This window comes from Kogia breviceps, chromosome 2, assembly GCF_026419965.1.
Source record: "Kogia breviceps isolate mKogBre1 chromosome 2, mKogBre1 haplotype 1, whole genome shotgun sequence".
In the NCBI taxonomy this organism is placed as follows: domain Eukaryota; kingdom Metazoa; phylum Chordata; class Mammalia; order Artiodactyla; family Physeteridae; genus Kogia; species Kogia breviceps.
Window position 1 is genome coordinate 36,142,547 of NC_081311.1, and position 17,823 is coordinate 36,160,369.

A 17,823-nucleotide genomic window follows, 5' to 3' on the forward strand; every position below is an offset into this window, starting at 1 on the left:
TGTTAATTAAAACTATTGGCTTTTGTGTTTAGTTTATAATTGACCACTTTGCTGAACTTTTATTGAAGGTACTGTCATCTTGTTGCAACTAAACCAGTTCATCTTCTAACAAAGGCAAACTTTAAAGAAGCCCACTTGCTGCTCTTCACTGGTGACCAGCCATCATGCCCTCCTATTTTGAACAATAGGATAAGCACCTGTTCGTAAACAGAAAGCAGGTACAACTGCAAATACATAACAAATGTATTTGAAATACAGGTGCTAAAAAGCACCTGTATTTCTAACCTTTACCCAGTTGCTTTTCTTGAATTTTTCAAGAAGACTCACATTGTGCCATTAACTTTTCCTCCTTTCTAATATAACATGAAAGACCTCAATATTATACCTGGTACAGCTGGGGCTAAAATATAGTCAGTTGGTTGAAAAAGTAGATTATTGTGGGCCATCAAAAAAAAGTTGAACATACATCTCTTTAAACATTTCAAGTTTAAAATATATAAATGTACATTCACATGCCAGTCTTTTAAAGAAAGGTCAAAGCCTATTCTTGGAAGTATGGCTCCACTGATGGGAGATCTACAGTTTGTTCTTGAGTTCCAGTCTCTTTAAAGAAGAAAGAAAAGTGATATTTCATTTAGCTTTGATTTGCTTAATTAGTAATGTTGAGCATCTTTTCATGTGCCTATTAGCTATCGGTCCATCTTCCAAAGACATATTGGACATTTTTCAGATCTTCTGCCCATTTTTATTTTTATTTTATTCATTTATTTATTTTTGGCTGTGCTGGGTCTTCGTTGCTGCATGTGGGCTTTCTCTAGTTGTGGCAAGTGGGGGCTACTCTTGGTTGCGGTGCGTGGGCTTATCACTGTGGTGGCTTCTCTTGCTGTGAAGCATGGGCTCTAGGCATGTGAGCTTCAGTAGTTGTGGCACGTGGGTTCCACAGTTGTGGAACTACAGTAGTAGTTCCATAACTACTCGCAGGCTCAGTAGTTGTGGCTCATGGGCTTAGTTGCTCTGCGGCATGTGGGATCTTCCCGGACCAGGGCTCGAACCCATGTCCCCTGCATTGGCAGGCGGATTCTTAACCACTGCGCCACCAGGGAAGCCCCCACTGCCCATTTTTAAATTGGGTTGTTTGGTTTTTATTGCTGAGTTGTATGAGTTTTTTATGTATTTTGGCTATTAACCCCTCATCGGGTATATGATTTTAAAATATCTTCCCATTCAGTAGGTAGTCTTTTTTTAAACCTGACAAAAACTTTTACATACACACACATACACACACACATATTTCCAGATTCTTTCCCTTTATAGGTTATTACAAAATACTGATTATAGTTCCTGTGCTATACATTAGGTCCTTGTTGGTTGTCTTTTTGTTTTGTTGATAGTTTCTTTTGCTGTGCAGCTTTTTAGTTTTGTATTTGTTTCCCTTGCCTGAGGAGATATATGCGAAAAGATAATGTTAATACCTATGTCCCGCCTGATAGCCTGTTAGAATGGCTATTATCAAAAAGGCAAGAAATAAGAAATGTTATAGAGAGGATGTCGAGAAAAGGGAACCCTCATACACTACTGGTAGGAATGTTAATTAGTCCAGTCACTACGGAAAACACTATGGAGATTCTTCAAAAAATTAAGAATAGAACTACCATATGATCCAGCTATTCCTCTTCTGGGAATTTAGCCAAAGAATATGAAAGCACAAATTCGTAAATATATACATACTCCTATGTTCACTACAGCATTATTTATATAGCCAAGATACGGAAAAAACCTAAATGTCCATCAACAAATGAATGGATAAAGATGTGGTGTGTGTATACACACACACACACACACATATATAAAATGGAATACTACTCAGCCAATAAAGTTAGAGGAAATCTTGCCATTTGTGACACCACTGATGGACCTTGAGGGTATTATGCTAAATGAGATAAGTCAGATAGAGAAAGACAAATACTATATGATTTCACTCTTATGTGGGAAAAAAATAAAGAAAAAGAACAAACTAAATTAAACAAAAACAAACACATAGATAAAGAGAACAGAGTAGTTATTACCAGAAGGGAAGGAGGGATGTGGCGGGAAAGCAAAACAGGTAAGGATTCAACTGTATGGTGATGGATGGAAACTTTTGCTGGCAAGCTGTAATGTACACATGAGTTGAATTATAATGTATACACATAAAACAATGTTATAAACAATGTTACCTCAATTTTTAAAAAAAGAAGAAAAAAGAGAACTTATAAAGACTCTGGTAAAGCAATCCAAGTGCAGAATTTCCACTGGACCTCCTCTAAATCTAGTTGTCTTGCTCACACCTATTTTGACAGTTCTTTTTAATGACTCATCTTTTTCAAACTTTTCAAAAGCATTAATTTTCCAGGGAATTCCTTTTATTCCCCTCCTGGTTCATCAGTTTTTATAATTTTAAATTAACTTATATTAATTTTACAATGCTAAATACAATGGCATAAACAGACTTGTGAATAAACACACACCTAACTTTTGGTGAATCCAAGCAGGGTGAAGGCAGAAGTAAGTTGGCACTCAAGGAAGTGGCAGACTCTGGGTGTGAGGGCTCAGCAGCAGTGGCCATGAATTTTATGGAGGGAGTGTAGTAGGCTAATCCATCATATTGCTTAAGAAGAAGTAAAAAAATGCTTTATTTTTAGAACCATGATGCTTAATATATATACAATATATAAAGAGAAATGAACATATACATGTATGTGTGAAATATTCTTCTATTTGTATTTTTGTCAAGGGTTTTTAATTCTTGTTTATATTTTTAAAATCAGGAGTAGACTTTAAATTTTATCAAATGTCTTACTGACATCTATTCAGATGATTCTGATTTTTCTCATTTCACCTATTATTATGATAAAGTGTAGTACATTGAAAAGAACTGAAAAATCCTTACATTTCTAGAATAAATCTCACCTGGTTATCGTATACTCTGTTTTACCAATATCTTATTTAAGGATCTAAATTCATAAGTGAGTTTGGTGTAAAGCTTTCTCTTTTTAAAACTGTCTTTTCTCTAACTCTCAGAACAGTGTTCTTATCTTCATTTAAATGATTTTCTTAATATCAATATAGCATAAATGAAGACATTTACAAAAAAGGCTACTTTTACTTAATATAATGATCCTGCTATTAAAACAATTATTTCCAAAGTTGATTGAATCCAGTGCTTTGAGATTTTTACTATAGCAATTAGAAAAATCAATATTAGGTTTTCATGGGCTTCCAATTCAAAGGAATCCTATTTCAAGGACATCACGGAGGTAAGAAGCAGCAAACGAAGAGGCCAAGTTTGATTTTATGTGCACTTTGCCTTTCCTTCCACAAATTTTATAGCAATTCCTTTTAGAAAGGACTTGGACTTGATGACTATAATGAAAGAGAAGCTTAAAGCAAAAGTAGATCAACTAAAAGCCAACCCCTTAACATAAGTTTTAAGTCCTCAAAATAACCACTTTTTGAGTAGTAAAATTAAAAAATAATAAGCCATGTATATCAAGTAAAGCTGAAAAGCATGAACTTTTAAATGAGCAAGAAACATTTTTAAAGAGTCTCTTGAAATACTGAAACATCTTATTCAATTATACCTTCCATTTATCACTTAACGGAAAGGATAAATGAACTAGTCTTTGCTTTTCTCTTAAAATATCTAAATTCATTACGGGGGCAGCCTTTTTTAATTTTTTTAATGCTTTACTAGGTTTTGTTATTTTAATGGCTTAAATATAAGACTGCTTTTATAGACTACTGGTATCTAGCTCCAAGTGAAAATAGTGAATCATACGGAGGTTCTGCTTCTGTTGCAGCTGATGGATTCTCAAAAGGCAGAAGGGAGTGTTGACAGAGACGGGGACTCGTTTCAGCTCTCACACTTGGCCTTCTTGCAGGCTGGAAGAGAATCATCATCTACTTCTGATGTCCGAGGTTTCTTCACCGTGGAAATAATTCCAAAAGCAGTTTTTCTAGTTTCTATAAGACAAACAGGGAAACCAAAGTGCCTGAAATTAAGCCATGATTTCAAAAGAGGTGGTTTTAACAAGCATCCCCATGTTACTGTGACTTACAGCATAAGTAAATGATGAAACCATAATAAAATGCTATGAGTGTTGATGCCATTTACAGTTCTCACCTTTCCCCACCACCAGCTTCTACAATTATCTGTATATTTTTAACATCTAGTTCATTCCAAAGGGACTACCCCAAGGGTAAAACTATAGGGAAGGTTATCTCTAATGGTCTGTCCGAGGCATCTTATGTAGCCAGAACCCAAGTTTCAGAGCCTGGTGCAGCACGTGCTTAAAGTGTGGTAGAAAGACAAATGAATCAAGACGGCAACTACAACAGTCTGCTTCCTTGGTTGTGTGTGTGCTCACTTCATTTTATAGCACAGACCATTCATTATCTGTGTCCCCCACTAGATCATGATTATACCTCTGAAGAATCAATTGTATGGTGAACATCCAACAATGCCTGGTTATTTAACAGGTGTTTAAGAAATACTTGTTGAGTGAACAAGGAATAACACACATGGTTATTGATCTCATATATTGGTGACAATAAACAAAGAAGAATGGGAATTATTAAATGTTTAGGTCAGGTTGCTAGCAGAGTTCAACTTAAATGTAGCTAACTTCTGCTAAAAATGTGCTAAGGGGCCAGGCTCTGTGTCATCTACAGAGGATCTTAGGAGCCTAACACAGTGCTTCTTCCTACCACACACTGAGATAGCACATCAGGAGCAAATATAATAGGAATGGAGGCACCACAAGAAGTAACTCTGCCTGGATGAATCAGGAAGGTATCATGAAAGAAGTGATGCTAAGAATAGGGAAGAAGGAAAAGGAAAGGAGAGGAAAGTGTTCCTTTGCAAAGGCAAAGAGAGAGAGGTAAGAAGAATCTGATATGGCCGGTATAAAGAAGGAGCATGAAAAAATTAGGGGGAAACGAGGCCAGTACTTGTGAAGGGCCACAGTGCTGTGAAAAGAGATTTAAACTCAATCCTTAGGAAACAGGGAAGGACTGGGGAAGAGAGAAAGAGACCCTTTGGATACAAAGGAGATAAAAATCAAAAGGATTTGATAAACATAAATTTAGTTAAGAATTATTTCTTATTTCATGTACAAAAGTGAATTCTAAAAGTTAAACATTACCTTCTCATTTATGAGGATTAATTTACCAAGTCTACTACATCTTTCTTTGCCAGTTATATAAAACCATTTTAATTTATAAAAGGGACAAAACTGCTCTCAAGGTCATTAAAATACCAACAGTCAGAGAACCTCAAAATAAACAGAAATTGCCCATGATTTCCAAAAAATGTTACATTTAGAGATGTTTATTTTATCACTATGATTATGAGAAAAAGTCTAAAAATCAGTAGAACGAATAAAAAATACAAAAATTATATTGTGAAAATCAATACTTTGTAACAAAACAAAATGCATTCGTTTCAAAATTATCTCAGTTCCATCTCAGAAATATTTATTTTTACATCACATGAACATTTACTTCTTAATCTAAGACAACGGATTATAAACAGCTGAAAAACAAGACTTTTATAATTATCAGATAAAGTAACTCTTTTAGATCTTGAACCTCTTTCCTCTGTCCCCTGCCCACAACCTCCTTAGAAGTGCTATTCATTGGTTTCTAGAATCCCACAGGACCCATCTAACTGTGATGCCTTGTAGCAAGCCTTCCAATGTAGAAGCCCAGCTACTGTGTGTCCCAAGTCTTCTGTTCTCCAGGTATCCATTCCTGCACTGTTTTCAACAATTGCTCTCATGATAAGGTTTTCACACCCTCCAAGAATTAACCATCTTCTGGTAGTGTTTCAGTGCAGTTCTGTCCTTCTTAAATGTGGCACTCAGGATGATACAGATGCCAGCCAGGACTTATCAGTGCAGAGGATAATGATGACACTTTGAATCTTCCTGCTTCAGAATCTTATATTTCTTCTAATGTAACCTTAGGCTGAATTTGCAATCCTAGTAAACTGAATTTTGAAACTGCTCTCTCAAATTGATCCCAATGTCAACTAAAGTCAGGGTAATTATAACATCCTGTAGATGTGTTGTTAATTCTGCAGGGACAGCAGGCATAAACTAGGACTGTCCTGGGCACAACTAGAATGAATGGGAATGCTGAAGTCCACAAGGCTTCTTTTAGTTTAGCTTCTGTAAAAGCCTAGCTTTATATATAACTTCTTTTGAAAAGCTGAGTTTTTTGAAGCACAGATCTCTTCATATTTTTCCCTACTAAATTTTAAAAATTAATTTCCCTTCCTTGTCTCAGTCTGTTTTAGACCACTAATTGTTATCCAAAATCTTGACGATTCCTTATGTTCATTTAAAATAGACAAAAATAATAGCAGAACTACCAGTGTGAACCAACTGTTCCCTAATTTCAAGAAAATCTTGATTAAGTTTTAATTAATTTGGTCATTCCCAGAGCTTATGCGATGGGTCTAGGCTATATAATACAACAATCTCAAACTAAAAATGTTGAAAACAAAGGCAAAATCATCTAATTCATGGTAAGTTAATACAGTAACCAGTTCTACGAAGTGGAAATCAGATCACTAAAATCCAGACATAATACACAAGCCCTCAATATCCTAACTATTCATATGCTAAATCACCCAGTTTATATGTAGCAACCAATTCTGAAGTTTAACATTCATCTGGGTAATATCAAGTCAATTGCTTCTTGACCACTACCACTAGTGCTAAAAATTACAAAGAGAATGAAGATAAAACAGCAGATGAAAAGTGTACATTTTTTTCTTTTAAAAAGCCTTATTTTTATTCTCCAAAGTCCTAGCATATCAAACACTTCTAGTTCAATTTTTATCATCTGATGAATAAGAAATTCAGTGCCTTCAAGTAGTGAAATTAAGGTGAGGAGGAGGATATATATAAATGAAATGTGAATAAAAAATGTGTAGTCTGTGCATAATTGAACAGGTAAACCAAAAATGAGAAAGTAATCACAAGTTGTAATAAATGTGAAAAGTTATGATTTGTGTTTGTTAGTGGGATTTTTAAAAATGTATTTGGTGCTTTCGTGTTCCTCATAACTGGCTTAACATATTTTTCACCGTTCAGTTCTCTAAAACAGTGATTTTCAGCAGGGAAAGCATGTCCCTATGGAGGAAAAAGGGAGATTAGAAGCCTATCAAAATGCAGGCAGGGATACATGTGCAGAACTGGAAAGAACACATTCAATACTCATTTCTGTAAGGCCAACTATATTCATTCCACAAACTACAGAAAATAAAGCCTGAAGTAAAGGGTGAGAAAGCACTGATGGGTATGGCTAAACAGGTTCAGAAAAGATGACCTTAATGGAACTCTGAGGGGCAGGATAATGAAAGTAGATATGGCTCAACTGTTTCACAGAAATGACTGGCTCTTAACATGACCACTCAGCGTTTTTCTTGGAAGGACTTGCTCACCTCCGTGCAGAAGCACCGCTCGGCAGCTGGTGGACACTGCGGCCTTGGCATCACTTTCCGACAGCCCAAACAGCAACCCTCTGGGGGGTCGTTAAAGATTTCAACCCAGCGTCAGCTGAGGACAGGAGACTAACAGAAACAACTGACAATGCCAGTTCACCAGAGAGAGGCACTGAGAGAGACACTTTAATTCTATAGTTCTTAGTCCAAATGGAACAGGCATTTGAGAAAAGACTCATTTAACTCTAAGCTTTTATAGAGTCCTTCTTTCCCCCTTTTTCTATTTCACCCTTAATCCAAAAAACAAAAGGATGAAGTTTTCACAACCTGATGTAATTTGGTTTTGAAGCTATTAATTGATAAATTTATAGCAAAAGGTTAAAAAATATTGTTAAAGTATAACATACCAAATTCCAAATTTCCTAAAAGAAAATTTCAATGACTTATTACTCAGAAAAGGATACAAGTTTGCCACATCATATGGGCCTCTTATTTCTAAAGGCTAAAATAATATGAACAAAAATTAGATATGAAAGAAGTTATTCATAACATTTCAGTGACTTCATCTGCAGTAAATAGGATGCTTAAGTACCTAAAAACAAGGAAGTCAACTGCATAAATTTAAGTCCTTTTTGACGGGTTACTTACAGTTTTGAAAATATAAAAGATCCTTGAAAAGCATTTTGCAACAATTTAAAGGAAAAACTATATAAACAAAATTTGAAGCCCCAAAGGAATGGAGATCAATTTTACTCTTCAGCAATTACAATGAGCAAATACAATTAAAAACAAAAACATGCAATAAACCTTTATTACATAACTAATTTAAGTTGAAAAGGGAAAATAAAGTACTTAATGCCAGACTTACCCTTTCAGCAGCACTAGATATAATTACATTCTACGAAATAGAAAGTAATCAATATTAATTTTAGATAAATGTCAAAAAAATTGAAATCTTATAATACAAATAACCAGTAATCAAGTTTTAACATAAATACCAACTTCTTCTAAAGTTAAGGTAAATAAAGTGAAAGGATGAAAGACCTCATGTCATGTCAAACTAAAGGCAGCCTAAAATAAGAAACAGAACAAGAAGGCTTTCCAACAGATCTTAGAAAAGATGCATTAGTTTAAAAAACTAGTTGAAAAGGTCATATAACCTTAATTCAACTCGATGACAACTGTATCTAGATGATTCTTTCACAGTAGGTAAATGGCCAATTCTTTACAGATAAAGACTTTCAACACAACTTTTCCACCCTCATATTATTCTTCCCTAGGATATTTTTCTTTCTCTTAAAACTTGCAGAGCTCATTGAAATGGGAGAATTTGTTGCTGTGCCTTGAGAACTTTCTGCTTTAAGGAAATGGGGTCAGCTTGATAACCCCAGTATATTAATAAAAATAAACTGCTAGGTTTGAAAAATATCCTAAAATTATGGAACCATACCTTTCCTTTGCAGACCTGCATCAAATTGAGGGCATTGGAAATTGTGTACCTTCTCATTGTGGAGTCTTTGATAGCCGGGCTATACACAAGTTCAAAGCCCACACCTCGGTCAATTGCCTTCACAGGAAATAAAGAAAATAAACTGTCAAAGCTAAACACACACTGTCTTACTTTATTTTCACTGAACTTCCCCCCTCACCTCCCTCCTCACACCCCTCCCCCACACTTCCCACCTCCTGCATGTCCAGGTACAGCCTTGAATAAAGGCGGATTTGTGCCCGAATGGCACCATCTATGGGAGAAGAAAACAGATCTGTGGCTCTGTCTCAACAGAGTTTATCTTAGCTGTGGGGAAGCTGACTTTATATAAACAGGAATCATCAAGAGGCTGAAGAGAGCAACGTCCCAGTGGGGTGGCACAAGGGCTACTACTCCATGAACTATCAAAAGGAAACCGGAGATGTGTTCCCTACACGCAGGATAAACTGTTTGCAAACATAGTAAACCAAGTAATTTGACCCAAGAATGAAGAGACAAAGAAATGAGCTGAAAAATCTCCAAAGAACAGGAGTTCTTTGGAGTGCAATGCCTCTCAGGTAAGTCATTTAATATGCATATGTTGAAGGAAGAAACTAACGGCCACAGTTGAGTGCCATGTGCTAGGCACTGTGCTAAGAGTCTTAACGTATTTATTTAACCCCTACAATACCTTTAGAAGGCACTGTGGCAGTGACAGCTAACTGCCCGGCTATCTCTTCTCTTCTCCCCTTTTTCTTTACTAACAGAGCCCCTGATCTTAAACGGGGCTCATGGATGCCCAGCAAAAAAAGATGAAAGTAACCTGGGCCCTTGACAATTCTGCCCGGCTTACCACACTAGCTTGGCCTTTTACATGAGAAAAAGAAAATTCTTTCTTATTTAAGATGTTCTTAACAGGTAGGCATCCACAGGTAAGAAAACAGCCTGGAAGAAGTGGCAATGGGATCTACAACACTATGCAGCTTCCCTGATGAGTGATTCAAATCTTCATCCATTCACAACAGATAGGTTGTTTTTTTTTTTTATTTTTTGGCAGTACGCGGGCCTTTCACTGTTGTGGCCTCTCCCGTGGCGGAGCACAGGCTCCGGACGCGCAGGCTCAGCCGCTATGGCTCACGGGCCTAGCCGCTCCGCAGCATGTGGGATCTTCCTGGACCGGGGCACGAACCCATGCTCCCTGCATCAGCAGGTGGACTCTCAACCACTGCGCCACCAGGGAAGCCCAACGGATAGGTTTTTAAGCCAGCTGTGCGTGGGAATGGGTAAGCAAAAGCTGACATGGTCCCTCTCTTGTGAGAGCTTCCAGTTTAGTGGGGGAGACCATCAAATAATTACACAAAAACACAAAACTTCCACTGTGCTAAGCACCATCAAGAAGTCTGGGAGTGGGTGAGAAAGGACTTAATCAGTTGACTAGCAGAGAGAGGAGCGTTTGCAGAGGGAGGGGGCAGTATGTGAAGAGGCTCTAGGGTTGGAGGAAGCATGTAGCATGTAGAGAAGGTCAAAGGCTGGAGAGGAGAGAATGAGGAGAGCCCTGTGGTGGGAGCGGGGGCTGAAGAGGATGGGAAGTGCCAAACGGAGACAATTAATCTTAATAGCCACACAAAGCATCTAAGGATTTTAGTGTGGAGGGGATAATCAGAGTCAGGATGGCAAAGTCACTTGGTTGCAGTGGTCTTTCAAAGGAGCAAAGGGGGAAAAGCAGGCGAAGACCAGGCAGTATGGTCCAAGTCTCTGCCTGGCAAACGATTTTCTATTTATTACCCAGAGGATGAGTTGGGACTGGTCCAGCTGTGACTGCTGGAGGTCTACTCCTGAATGTTGCAAGGACTGGAAAAACCTGTCTTCTTCAGATCTGGCAGTCCACCTTGATTTAATTCACATGTGACTGGCAGATTCCTTCCACTTGCCCTTCCTGAATAGACTTCATTTCTTCCGCCCCACCCCCCAATCTTCCCTTTCCTTAACTTTTCTGCCTGCCTTGAGGTGCCCAGATTTTATTTTAGATTTCCCTATATATCTGATATTAGTTTAATTAGCATTTACATGCTTTTTTCCACACAGCAACCTCCCCCTCTCCCTTTTTCAGACTTTTTCCTGCCTCCAATTCTTTGGCTTGTGTTAATTATATCTGGGAATGATGTCTGTTATGATACTCTTTGTGCCATAAGTATATACCTCATTCTCCCTGCCTAACTTGTACACTTGAGAGCTGGTATCATGATACTTCTTTGTAACACAGAACTGTCTTTTATACAAAAAGCATTTAATATATTTATATTCTGAGTGAATAAATAGTAGCTTATGGAAAAGAGGTCATGTGATAAGGCTGTTTACTATGGATTATCCATCACAAAAGAAACCAGGCTTAATTTGGCAAACTGAAATTCACAGATAAACCAAAACATGTCCTTTAACCGTAGTCTCAACTATCCCCCTGGTTATTTCTCTCACCAAAACTACTAATTAGCCAAAGAGGCTTACTTACAGGTATTTCTTTTCCTCATCCCTCTAGTTGCTGAACTAAAACACAAGTCGGTAGGATGGAGAAGAGGGGACATAAAACATGTGGATGACACACAGAACTAGGAGACCAGGTCCCAAAGTATTCTGGAAAATTTGCTGCCCTCCCCCTTGGGGACCAGATCAAAATACAAACTCCTTTTTTGGGGGGTGGAGAGGGTTAGGTGGACATAATTATCCACTTAATTATTTTTTAAGAAAAAAGTTCTGATTCTGATCTCTTAGTACATTAATCAAATTCACTTTCAAGCGGAAAACTCTGAGAGAAACTGAAGATAATGTGCTACTGAAGGTTGTGAACATTTCTTTCATAACACCTTATTTAAAATTTTTAGATAGATGAAATACAGACTCATTACCTGAGCTCCTGCTTCTAAGACCATTTTAATGTAAATTGCCTTAAGCTCATCAACTGATTGTTCATAACAGCCTTTTCATAAAGAATGCCAGTGCCTGCCTGATTGGCTTTTGTTTGCATCTCTGACCAAAGGTTCTGGAATAGGCAGACGATTTCTTTACTAATGAGAAATAACAGTCATAACAATGCTACAATCCAAGAACAGGTGTGTGATATTTGAAAAGAGATGGTGGTGGTAAAATTCCAAGAACTAAGCAAAGCTCAAGAGAAAGAAGAGAGAAAGGAAATAGGGGGTTGATTACTGGGACAATATACAGATTCCCTGTTAATTTCATAAAAATTAGTTCTTCATTGAATTCGAAAGGATGATACTGTTGGTGTCATTCCTGGTATCATTCTTTGAGATAAGTAACTTGTTCACATGATTCACAAATCAAGTAACATAAGAAAGCAATAAAAAGTCTTCACTGTATCTCTGCTCCCACTTGCCCCACCCACACTTCCCATAATCACTTTCACTAACTTCTTGTGTCTTTTTCCAGAGTTTCTTCATACAGATACAAGCAAATATGAATATATATTATTATTTTTCCTCTTTCTTATCCCAAAGGTAGCCTACTACATTCTGGTTATGACTTGAAGGGTTTTCCATGTCAGCTCCTAACTTCAGCATTGCTTTACAGCTGCAGAGTACTCCACTGAAGAGGTATGGCATTTACCCAAGCCTCTACTGATAGATTTTGGGTCGTTCCAATCTATCTGTAGAATAAACACTAATTTTTTAGTGTTTTGGGGGATTGCTGGATATTATAGGTTCAGTTGTTTCCCCCCATAAAAGGTTATGTTGGGGTCCTAATCCTCAGTACCTTAGGATGTAACCTTAATTGGAAATAGCGTCATTGTAGATGTAATTAGTTAAGATGAGGTCACACTGGGATAGGGCGGACCCCTAATCCAGTAGGACTGGTGTCCTTATAAGATGATGGCCATGTGAAGACAGACAAGGAGAAAGAACATGTTGTAAAGACAGAGGTAGAGATTGGAGTTATGCAGTTGCAAGCCAAGAACCACCAAACATTGCCAGCAAACCATCAAAAGCTAGGAAGAGACAAAGAAGGATTCCCCTAAGGTTTCAGAGGGACCATAACCCCAATAATGTCCTGATTTCAGACTCCCAGTCTCCAGAACTGTGAGCCAATACATTTCTGTTAGTTTAAGCCACCCCATTTGTGGTACTTTGTTATGGTAGCCTCAGGAAACTAATACACTAGGTCAGAGGGTAAAGCATTTATAATTTTGATAGTTGTTGCCAAATTACCCACTGTCCCATAAGGACTGTTCCAATTACACTGCTACAGTCAAAGTATGAGAATGACTGCTTTCCCACAGCCTCACAAAAGTGTATCATCAAACTTCTGGGTTTGCGCCAATCAGATAGGTGATTTTAATGTGAATTTCTCTTAGCATGATGAATTTAAGCATCTTTTCATTTGTTAAAAGGCCATTTGTATTTCCTTTCCTGTGAAATGTCTTTTCCATATTCTTAATACATTTTTTTGGATTGATCATCTCACTCTCTCTTTTTTTTTTTTTAACCGTATCAACTTCTAGGAGCTCCTTATATATTATAGAGATTAGTCACCTGTCTATGATATAACTGAAACTATTTCTACCAGTCTGTCATTAGTCCTTCTAACATTGTTTCTGATGGGTTTTTTTTTTTTTTTGGCCACACAGACATTTTTTTGATACTGACAGGTTTGCTGGCACTGCTCCAAGTACTGGATCAATAAAGTACTTAACATAGTTAAGTTCACAATATGTGTGATGAAAAATAAAGTTTATAGAGCACTCACACCCAACTCAAGGATATATGGCAAGATTCCTGAAACAACCTCACTGCTTCAGATACTATTTACTGGATTTCTCTCAGTGGGGACTAACTGGACCATGAAGACAGAAATGGATTAGGGTTAAAGGAAATGCTGAGGGGAAAACATTGAAAAGAGAGCATAAAATATACAATCACTGGAAATGGTTTAATAAACTTGAAGTTATTGTTGAATGGCACTAACACTGTAAAAAAAAAATCAAAGGGAAGGTGAAGATACGTGCTGCTTAAAAAAATTCTTCTCAAAACCTGAATTCATAAAGATCACGTTTTAAAATATGAAATTATTCTGTGCTTAACAAAGAGCTCTGCTGTAAAGTAATTTAAAATAGCATTTCCCAGTGGGAAATGACAGCAGATTTAGAATCAAAGCTTAAGTACAAATCCCAAGTCAACCTTTGATAGAGACATGTACCTGTTGTGAGCCACAAGCTACCTGAGTCTCAATTCCATCACCTGCATCACGGAGGTAATTCACATCTACCCCACCCTAAAGCTGCTGAGCTAGAGCAGGTGTGAAAGTGCTTAAGCCTTAAAATGCTAAATAATTAGAAGCCATCTGGCTATCCAAGAAGAGGAGTTGAATTCAACTTTTTTTAAACCCAACTATTACATGATAAAATGATTCTCATACAACTTACTTAAGACTCCAGAGGAGGTTTGTAGGAGATTTTAGAGGGAATTAACATAATTGAAATTACGGTGCCCTAAGCATGTGGTGAAAATAACAGAAGGATTGAGAGCTGAAAGTTATACATAACTTTGTTTTGCTTTGTGCTTTGGTATGTTTTAGCCCCCGGGCCCTCCTTTATAATCCCAACCTTCTTTTTTTTTTTTATAACTTTGTTGAGGGATATTGAGAAATAGAATGCATATATTTAAAGTCTACAACATGATGATTTGATATATACTCTACATTATAGAATGATTACTGAGATCAAGATAATTAACACATCCACCACCTGACATAGTTAACCATTTTTTTTGTTTTTTGGGGTTTTTTTTTTTTTTGTGTGTGTGTGTGTGTGGTGATTGTGGTGAGAGTGCCTAGGATACTCTCTCAACTACTTTTGAGTTACAATACTGGACTATTAACTACAGTCACCCATGCTGTACATTAGAGCCTCAGAACTTGTTCTTTTTTTTTTTTTTTCGGTATGCGGGCCTCTCACTGTTGTGGCCTCTCCCGTTGCGGAGCACAGGCTCCGGACGCGCAGGCTCAGCGGCCACGGCTCACGGGCTTAGTTGCTCCGCGGCATGTGGGATCTTCCCGGACCAGGGCACGAACCCGTGTCTCCTGCATCGGCAGGCGGATTCTCAACCACTGCGCCACCAGGGAAGCCCAGAACTTGTTCTTTTTTTAAGTGAAAATTTATACCCTGTGACCTAAAATCCCAACCTTCTGAGCTGATAATTCTCACATGGCTTATGGCCTCTAGGTTAAAGGCTAATGAATTAAATATCTAATGCTCCTATTTTTCACCACCCTATCCAAATTAACATCTGTGCTCAATACAGTGATCCTTATAAAGCCAACCTATCCACTTTTCATGGCCAAAGACAAGTTCATTCCCAGGGCCAAAAGAGCACACAAGGACCAAGACTTAAGACTGAACTGTTCCCCACATTCACTACATCTTCTATACTTTCATGGTGAACATATTTCCATACTTTAATCATACAGCTCCATATCCAGAATAGATATTATTAGGTACAAATAATATACACACAACTATACAACTACTATTATTTACCCTGAACAATAAGGTGGACAACTTTTATTGTATGCTTCTAGCTTTTAATTTAATTTTAATTAATTTAACTTTTAATTCCAGTTTCTCTTAAATAAAAAAAAGGTGAATGAATTAATAGGGACTCTTCTGCTTCCTGACCAATTCACACCACAGCCTACTTCTACACTAGACGAGGGCTAAAAATAATCCTGCACAGCCTTCCCTCTACTCCATCATCTAGTTTTTATTAAACAACATATGTAAAATGTTCATACCAGATTTTTTAAAAAGCAGACACTGTGTTAAATACTGCCTATCCCTCTCACTTGTCAAGTTTTTACTTTTCAGAATTCTTAAATTGAAAAATGTGGGAATCAAGCCAAAAATATCCAGCAAAAAATAGCACCTTCAGGAACTTACAGATGGAATCAGAAGGTGGGCAGTCCTAGTGCTGCCGCCTCCAGTGCATCTCCTCCTCACGCCGCCCCAATGCCTCACCCCCCTCACAGTGAATGCTGCCTGCCAAGCCCTGACAACCAGCTAAGGACTAACGGTTCACAGGATTTGGCTGTGTTCCCCAAGCTGTACCCAGACATGCGAAATTAGACATATACTCGTTCAATTGACAGATTTTAGGGAAGACCTCTTTTAGGCAACTATTTGGTAATTTGGGTATCTGGGTATTAAAATTTGGGGTATTTGGGTAATTAAAAAAGGACCATGACACAGTTGGTGCTCTCTAGAAGCTCACAATCTGGGTTGGACAGCAGGGCACATTCCTAAGAAACCAATCAAAAGACGAAGCCAAAACAGCCACTGGGCAGCTTATCACTGTTGTGGGACATGAGGAATTATGTGCTATGCACTGCTGTCCATTCCATGGACTTGGCCTTAGCATCACATGCCACTATCTTCTCCCAGCCAAGGACACAGTATCGTATGTGGGTTTACTCTGGCAAAGCCGTCTAGAAAATGGCCTTCCTAGTTCATTAAGGTGAAGAGAAAAGTAAAAAAGTTGTAAGTTTAAGAGCAACTTACGGAGGGTATTGGCAGTGTGAAGCTGGTAAAAAGCCTTGGCAACCTTCTACTAGCTCTGGGGAGCAACAACATGTGAGGCCAGTGAGACTGTCATCATCTTGGGAACTGTGTTAGTTTGAGCCTTTTATCATGGTAGCTGGGGCACACTGGAGATCTCACCTGATGGGGAATCAACCAGGTCTGTTCCACCCCTGTGTCTGAAGAGCTGAACAGCTTCTCCTTCCTCATTTTACCACTTTTAACAACATATATCTCCAATTCTAAAATGTGATGATTAAGGGCCTTATTTTTTTTTTTTTTTTTTTAGTGTTTACTTAAGTACCAGTAAGAATGTGGGGAAACAATGATTTGAGCTTAACCAATATTGTTATATGTTCTCATTATTGATCAGAAAAGAGCTGTTTTATAGTTTGCCCTTTAAATATATAACTTCAAAATTTTGAATACTTTTCAAGTACAGCTTTAGTAGCATACACTTAGGGGTAGAACACAAGCCATCTTAAATTTTTCCACATTGGATTCAATTTTTTCATGCCATACAGATCATTTACTCCTCTCGCTGTCTCTCCCTACTCTCAGCATCAAGCTAATTCCTTAGCAGTGGAGAGGGAAACAAAAATTGAAGAACTTGTGATTCTACAGAGACAAAAAAATAGGGGAGTTATCTATCCTGAAAAAAAATCCATAAATTTTTAATTTTCCAATTCTGACAGGATTGGGGATGTAATCTAGACTGTCTGTCAAACCTTTTTTCTCCTTCAACAGCACTTCTTGAGAACGGGAGAGAGCTTTGGAAGCCTCTATTCTAAAAAAGCATCCTAACTCCTCCTGGGATCTGGTTGCCAATGCAAATAGTTGACAGCTCTGCCAACCTTATAGCTCCCACTGTGAAACAATATCACTTTTATGATGGAGGAAGACATAAAAAGGTGTGACAGGTGAAGATAAGGAATAGAGGAAAACGAGAAAAATTCTATAGCAGAGGAAGGAGCACAAGAGCTGTTGAATACATGGTTCCCCTCTTAGATTATCACAAAAGTAACCCTGGGCTTTTGTGTGAGCCAGCACATTTCAATGCAAATTTTAATTGTCCAGAGATCACACCAACCATGCTTTCCAGGCCCTGCTCCCTCCAGTCCCTGCCACCCCACCTTTCCAGTTTGCTGGTGCCTTGGGAACCCTCTCTCTATTTTGTCCTACTCCTTTCTTGGCTGCTCTGTCTCCTTAATGTTCAACATTCAGACTGTAAGTGTCCATCATTATTAGCTATCCTCTTAAGAAATTTCCTTCACAAATTTGAGC

At 37.9% G+C, this 17,823-nt stretch overlaps 1 protein-coding gene and 1 long non-coding RNA gene across 6 annotated transcripts in view; one reads left to right on the plus strand and one right to left on the minus strand.

Annotated features, from left to right (window-relative positions):
• The window catches only part of RPP30 (ribonuclease P/MRP subunit p30), a 34,545-nt gene that overhangs the window by 2,386 nt on the left and 14,336 nt on the right, over positions 1-17,823 (minus strand). Inside the window, exons 7-13 of one of the 5 annotated variants that reach the window (XR_010838884.1) lie at positions 8,940-9,056; positions 8,358-8,387; positions 7,954-7,991; positions 7,490-7,569; positions 3,818-4,002; positions 2,508-2,647; positions 513-603 (exon numbers count right to left, since the gene is read on the minus strand). Coding sequence is in view for 1 of the 5 variants with exons in the window: in XM_059055477.2 (XP_058911460.1) it covers positions 3,893-4,002; positions 7,490-7,569; positions 7,954-7,991; positions 8,358-8,387; positions 8,940-9,056 (375 nt within the window). In the remaining 4 variants the exon portion in view is untranslated. Of the gene's footprint in view, positions 1-512; positions 604-1,293; positions 1,438-2,042; positions 4,003-7,489; positions 7,570-7,953; positions 7,992-8,357; positions 8,388-8,939; positions 9,057-17,823 lie in introns of those variants that run through there. The other 4 variants (XR_010838885.1, XR_010838886.1, XR_010838883.1 and 1 more) reach the window with 4 other exon arrangements.
• LOC136793527 (uncharacterized) lies at positions 69-4,128 on the plus strand. The gene is made up of 2 exons (XR_010838887.1): positions 69-218; positions 3,840-4,128. It is a non-coding gene; the product is annotated as an uncharacterized lncRNA (long non-coding RNA).